Source organism: Lolium perenne, chromosome 7 (genome assembly GCF_019359855.2).
Source record: "Lolium perenne isolate Kyuss_39 chromosome 7, Kyuss_2.0, whole genome shotgun sequence".
NCBI classification, from domain to species: Eukaryota; Viridiplantae; Streptophyta; class Magnoliopsida; order Poales; family Poaceae; genus Lolium; species Lolium perenne.
Window position 1 is genome coordinate 32,919,441 of NC_067250.2, and position 6,013 is coordinate 32,925,453.

Here is a 6,013-nt window from a genome sequence, read left to right on the forward strand (position 1 = left end):
ACTAGTGATATCACCCAACCCCTGAGAAGGCCCTTGCAAGCAGCACCAGTACGTCAGCAAAAATAACAACATTCTAAGAAGGTTCCCCTGGGCCCTGGTCGTAAACAGACAAACATGTCGCCTTGCACATAGAAGCCGGTTGTATTCATCGGCGACAACCATTGTTCGGTGCCTCCGAGAGGTCGCCGGCCGGTCCAGAAACCTACGAATGGAAGACCCAAGAGACTAGCTGGTTCTTGATCAACATCGTACATGTATATATACGTACGTGTGCGCGTGGATACACTCACTAGAAAACTCAAGCGCGCATCCTGAACTGCAGCTCTGAATCTGATTAATCTCGCAGCAGCTGCACGCCAGCCGGTCATCGCTGTGGTGGCCATGGCGTCTTCTGCAGTGTTGGCCCTGGTCGCTCTCGCCGTGATGCTGGTCACTTGGGTGTGGACAGTGGCGATGCAACACCTGGTGTGGCGTCCCTACGCCGTCGCGAAGGCGTTCCGCCGGCAGGGTATCCGCGGGCCGGCGTACCGGTTCTTCGTCGGCAACAACGAGGAGTCCAAGGCGATGCGCGTGGCGACCGCCGACGATGTGCTGGACCTCCGCTCCCACGACATCATCCGGCGGGTGCTGCCGCAGTACCAGGCGTGGATGGCCGCGCACGGCAAGGTGTTCCTGTCGTGGGTTGGGTACAGGCCGGCGCTCTGCGTTGCCGACTACGACATGGCGAAGCAGATTCTGTCCAACAAGACCGGGCTCCACAGCAAGACGGACCCGGGGCCCAACATCATGGCCTTGCTAGGCAAAGGGCTCGTCTTCACCGAGGGCGACGAGTGGGCGCGCCACCGCCGTGTCGTGCACCCGGCCTTCACCATGGACAAGCTCAAGGTGCGCTCCGGCCGGCTGACACTCTGCGTTGCACGATTCTGAACTAATAATATGTCTGTGTGGATGCCCGTGCGTTAAGATGATGAGCAAGACAATGGAGGAGTGTGCGGCGAAGGTGATCCGGGAGTGGGAGGCGCGCGCCATGGTGGCGGGCGGAGTGGCGCAGGTGGAGGTCGGCCAACAGTTTGTGGAGCTGACCGCCAACGTGATCTCGCACACGGCGTTCGGGAGCAGCTACAAGGAGGGGAGAGAGGTGTTCGAGGCGCAGCGGGAGCTTCAGTACATCGCCTTCTCCACCATCAACAAGGTCCACGTCCCGGGCCTCGAGTACGTCCCGACCAACACCAACGTGCGGCGGTGGCAGCTGAACAGGAAGGTACGCAGCACGCTCATGGCGATCATCGACGAACGGCAGGCCGCGGCCAAAGATGCCAAGGGCTATGGCAACGACCTGCTCGGCCTGATGCTTGAGGCCAACGCCGGCAAAGAGGGACAGAGAGCCATCATGACCATGGATGACATCGTTGCGGAGTGCAAGACCTTCTTCTTCGCCGGGCACGACACCACGTCGCACCTCCTCACCTGGGCCATCTTCCTCCTCGGGACGCACCCCGAGTGGCAGCGGAAGCTGAGGGAGGAGGTGCTCCGGGAGTGCGGTGGCGTGGGAGCACCATTGCAAGGCGACGCCCTGAACAAGCTCAAGCTCGTAAGCCCCTACACCTACCTACCTATAGTTCGGTTATGTTCTAATTTCGACGGCAGTGCTCCGGCGACGAGACTCACTTGTGATTGTGAATGGTGATGGTGGCAGACGACGATGGTCCTGTACGAGACACTGAGGTTGTACGGCGCCGTGACCATGCTGACGCGGACAACGACAACGGACATGGAGCTCGGCGGCATGAAGATCCCCAAGGGCACGTCGACGATGATACCGATAGCGATCATGCACCGCGACGAGGAGGTGTGGGGCGCCGACGCCGGCGAGTTCAACCCAGATCGGTTCCGGGATGGCGTGGGCAGGGCGGCCAAGCACCCGAGCGCGATGCTTGCCTTCTCCGTCGGCCCGCGGGCGTGCATCGGGCAAGACTTCGCGATGCTAGAGGCCAAGGCGACACTCGCCACGATCCTCCGGCGGTTCGAGTTCGAGGTCGCGCCGGAGTACGTGCACGCACCGGCCGACTTCCTGACGCTCCAGCCCAAGTGCGGGCTCCCCGTCCTGCTCAAGCTCTTATAGAAAAATAGAACAAGTGTGTTTCTGATCTACTACTGCTAGCTAGTACAACAAAATTCATGAGTGATCTGCTCGCTGGTGAGCTTCTAGTATTTTTACCTGTTGCATTTCCGAGCTTAATATTGTGAGGTGTTTTAATACAAAAAATCATGGAGGTGTATCCGCACTCTAGTTAAATTAATGGTCAAGGTTCATGCTCACTCTGGTAAACTAATCACAAAGGTTTATTAGCCAGGATAACAGACTTCAAAGGTTTATTAGCCAATTACAGAATTTTTTGGTTATGCTTCAAGCAGGTCTGAGAAAATTACAAAAAACCACCACATTACAAGCTAGTGTTTTAAAAAACCACCACTCTACGTTAGGGTTTTAGAAAACCACCCATCTAGCGCTAACAAGTTGTTATCACCAGAATTTGACCAAGTCAGAGGTGGGCCGCGATCAAGATTGGGCTTGAAGAAATACACATGGAAGAATACGTGAACCGGCCTTGTACACGAAGTTTGGGCTAGTTTGCCCTTGTATATGTAAATATAGTAGGATACGGGTCGGTTAGTTGGAGTTTGGCTCGTGCACGGTTGGGATTATTCCCACGTTAGAAAGTCTACGGACTATAAATATGTATCTAGGGTTATCAAGAAAAACAACAATCACGTTCATCACAAACCAATCTTGGCGCATCGCCGACCCCTTGTTTCGAGGGTTTCTTCCGGGTAAGCATCATGCTGCCTAGATCGCATCTTGCGATCTAGGCAGTATACGTTTATTCGTCGTTCATGCGTTGCTCGTACTGAAGCATTTTTGATGGCGAGCAACGTAGTTATCATAGATGTGTTAGGGTTAGCATCGTTCTACCGTGCTACATGCTTCCGTCCATGCAACCCTTAGACGTCCGCCCTTTCTTAGGTGTAAGAGCGGCACCTTGCTTGATCATTGTTTAGTAGATCTGATCCGTTATGATCGCTCCTGGTTCTTTAAGGATTAGTTTAATATCTGCATAGTTAGGCCTTGCAAACGGGTTGAAGGATCCGGTAGCACGTAGGGTGTGGTTTGCTAGCCCTAGATAAGATGTTCCGGGGATCAACTTCATGTTGGTTTTTAGGCCTTATCTAGGGTTGGTTCATCGTCACCGTGCGTGGCTGCTAGGCTCAATCACGAGTAGGATGTTCCGATTATGCGGTGAAAACCCTAGATCGTTGTAGATCGTTTTAGCTTTATGTTGATCAAGCAGGACCACCATGCTATCGTAAACCCTTTACGAGTCATGGGTGGATCGGCTCCTTGAGCCGATTCACAGGACAACCTGAGAGCCGATCGAGGCTCATATTTAATGTTTACGTGTAAGCCATGCAGGAAACTAAGCGAAGCAAATCCATCACCTTCCTGATCAGGTATAGATCAGGTGGCACGCCCTTGCACCAGCATCGGGACGTGTGTACTAGGAGCTTTGCGGGCCGTCGCTCGGAGGGACCAGGGCCAGCCGTAGCCCTAAGGTTATTCCCGGCTCTTCGTGTTGCCAGCCGTAGCTCGCCGGTGGGTTTCGGACGCCAACACATTCTGGCACGCCCGGTGGGACAGTCTTCGACATCAACTGCATCGCCATCTACATCTGAGATGGCGGAAGGTACTCCAGTCACGTACGAGGATCTGCCCGAGGAGCGCAAGAAGAAGTATGACGACGTCAAAGCTATCCTCGAAGCCGACCTCATCGGCTCTTTCCACAGGACTCGCTCGCATGGCATCAGGTGGAGAGGGTTCACACCTGAAGGCGCGCTCGACGGAATTGACCTGTCCACCCCTTCAGAAGAACGCACCAGGTCCTTGCGTCAGGAGATCAATTTCATGGTAGCTCATTCGCTACACCGCCATTCTGAGAGCCTGGTGAACACTTTGGAGCGTGTCGCCCTTCGGGTGCTCCATGAAATCTTGAGGCATCAGTACTCTCCGTCAGGACCTGCTCTAGGGACTCACCAAGGAGAGCTACCACTCCAGAGCCGACCACCGTTGCCGTTCGCGCTGGCAGCACCAGAGGTGCCGAGTACACCGGCATTCGTCGTCTACAAGATCGGTGGCGATCCTAGCGACTACCAGTTCTTGTATGAGGCGCCTAAGGAGATCCCTCACGGATACACGTGCACATACGTGCCGGACAGCAGTAACTGGGCACTCACGAACCAGACTGCAACAGCAGGGACTTCCGGAACAACGGGAGGAGCTTCTGGATCAGATCTTGAGAAGCAAACGTGGCTAGCTAAGTACGCCACTCCGACGAACGTCCAGAGCTCAACTCCTGTAGCTAGCTCAGATCTTGAGAAGCAAGCGTGGCTAGCTAAATACGCCACGCCAGCGAATCTTCAGAGCTCCACTCCTGCAGCTAGCACCGCGGATCAGATCAGCACGATCTTGAGAGACCAATTCGGCATGGTGCCGAAAAGGAGGGCAATAGGCTATTCCAAGCCGTATCCCAACGACTACGATTTGATCCCACTACCACCCAAGTATCGGCTCCCTGAATTCTCCAAGTTTAGTGGGTCGGATGGCTCCAGCTCTATCGAGCATATAAGCCGATATTTGGCACAGCTGGGCACGATCTCAGCTGCAGATGCACTACGCATGAGGTTCTTTGCACAGTCCCTCACAGGATCGGCTTTTGGGTGGTACACATCGCTGCCACCAGATTCGATCCGGACTTGGAAGCAGTTGGAAGAGCAATTCCACATGCAGTATCACTCAGAAGCTTCCGAGGCTGGCATTGCCGATCTAGCACAAGTACGTCAGAAGCGCGGAGAAACAGTGTCAGAGTACATCCAGCGCTTCAGGACCGTGAGGAACCGATGTTATTCGGCTCGTTTGACCGAAAAGGAAGAAGTCGAGTTGGCGGTGGTGGGTCTCGCATCACCGATCAAGGATATGGCTTCCCAAGCAGACTACCCTTCACTGGCGCACATGGTTCAGAAACTGTCATTATATGAGCAGCGCCACCCAGAGCTGTACCAGGACAAATTCAAGCGTGCAGTAGTCCTGGTTGAGACAGAAGAAGATGAAGGGTCTGCGGGAGATCAAGAGGTAGCAGTGGCTGAATGGACTCGGGGGGCAACCCCCGTATCCTGCAAATGGGTTAAGCCACCAGGTCCGCCCAGAGGGTTTGATTTTGACGTAACTAAAACTGAGCAAATTTTTGACCTCTTACTTAAGGAGAAGCAGCAGAAGTTACCTGAAGGCCTAAAAATCCCCACGGTACAGGAGCTGAACGGAAAGCCATATAGCAAATGGCATAATTCGTTCTCCCATACCACCAACGACTGCAGGGTGTGGCGTCAGCAGATCCAAATGGCGATAGAACAAGGACGTCTAATTTTCAACCAGTACGCCATGAAAGTCGACACACACCCCTTCCCCGCCGGGCGCCAGCCAGGTTTCTCGTTAAGCATCAACATGGTCGAGCCTGGGCACCACTCTGGTAAGGACAAAGGCGAGAGCAGCCGCTCTCGTAGCAAGGATAAAGAGGAAGCTGTTCCACGTGATCGGCCCCAAAAAATAAAAAGTAAGGATCGTGTCTCAAGCATGTCACGTAGTCGTAGTGAAGCACGAACAAGATGTAAACCTCTTTTGAGCAATGCAATCAAGATGGGGGCCGATTCCATCAATCGGCCCATATTATCCTTGCCATACGTTTTGCATGTGTTCAGCGTCGATCTAACAGGTGACGGAAAGGTAGGGTATGGGTTTACATCGGCTGATGAGCTAGAAGAAGTCGACATTGGTCCTGGGGATAGGCCACGACCAACCTTCATCAGCAAGAAGTTAGACCCACATCTCAGGAGCCAGATGATAACTCTATTAAAAGAGTACCCAGATTGCTTTGCATGGGATTACACAGAGATGCCTGGGTTA

General features: G+C 53.9%; 1 protein-coding gene across 1 annotated transcript; it reads left to right on the forward strand.

The window, feature by feature from the left end:
* The first annotated feature begins 309 nt into the window (after positions 1-309).
* Positions 310-2,236, forward strand: LOC127313490 (cytochrome P450 709B2). The gene is made up of 3 exons (XM_051343985.2): positions 310-885; positions 965-1,591; positions 1,697-2,236. The coding sequence occupies exons 1-3, from the start codon at positions 382-384 to the stop codon at positions 2,120-2,122; spliced, it is 1,557 nt and encodes a 518-aa protein (XP_051199945.1). The 5' UTR covers positions 310-381; the 3' UTR covers positions 2,123-2,236.
* The last annotated feature ends 3,777 nt before the right edge of the window (positions 2,237-6,013 follow it).

Bases quoted from the DNA above. Each gene is read 5' to 3' on its own strand.
- LOC127313490 (XM_051343985.2), top strand. From the start codon at position 382: ATGGCGTCTTCTGCAGTGTTGGCCCTGGTCGCTCTCGCCGTGATGCTG. The intron at 886-964 runs GTGCGCTCCGGC...CCGTGCGTTAAG, and splicing joins TCACCATGGACAAGCTCAAG to ATGATGAGCAAGACAATGGA. The intron at 1,592-1,696 runs GTAAGCCCCTAC...TGATGGTGGCAG, and splicing joins CCCTGAACAAGCTCAAGCTC to ACGACGATGGTCCTGTACGA.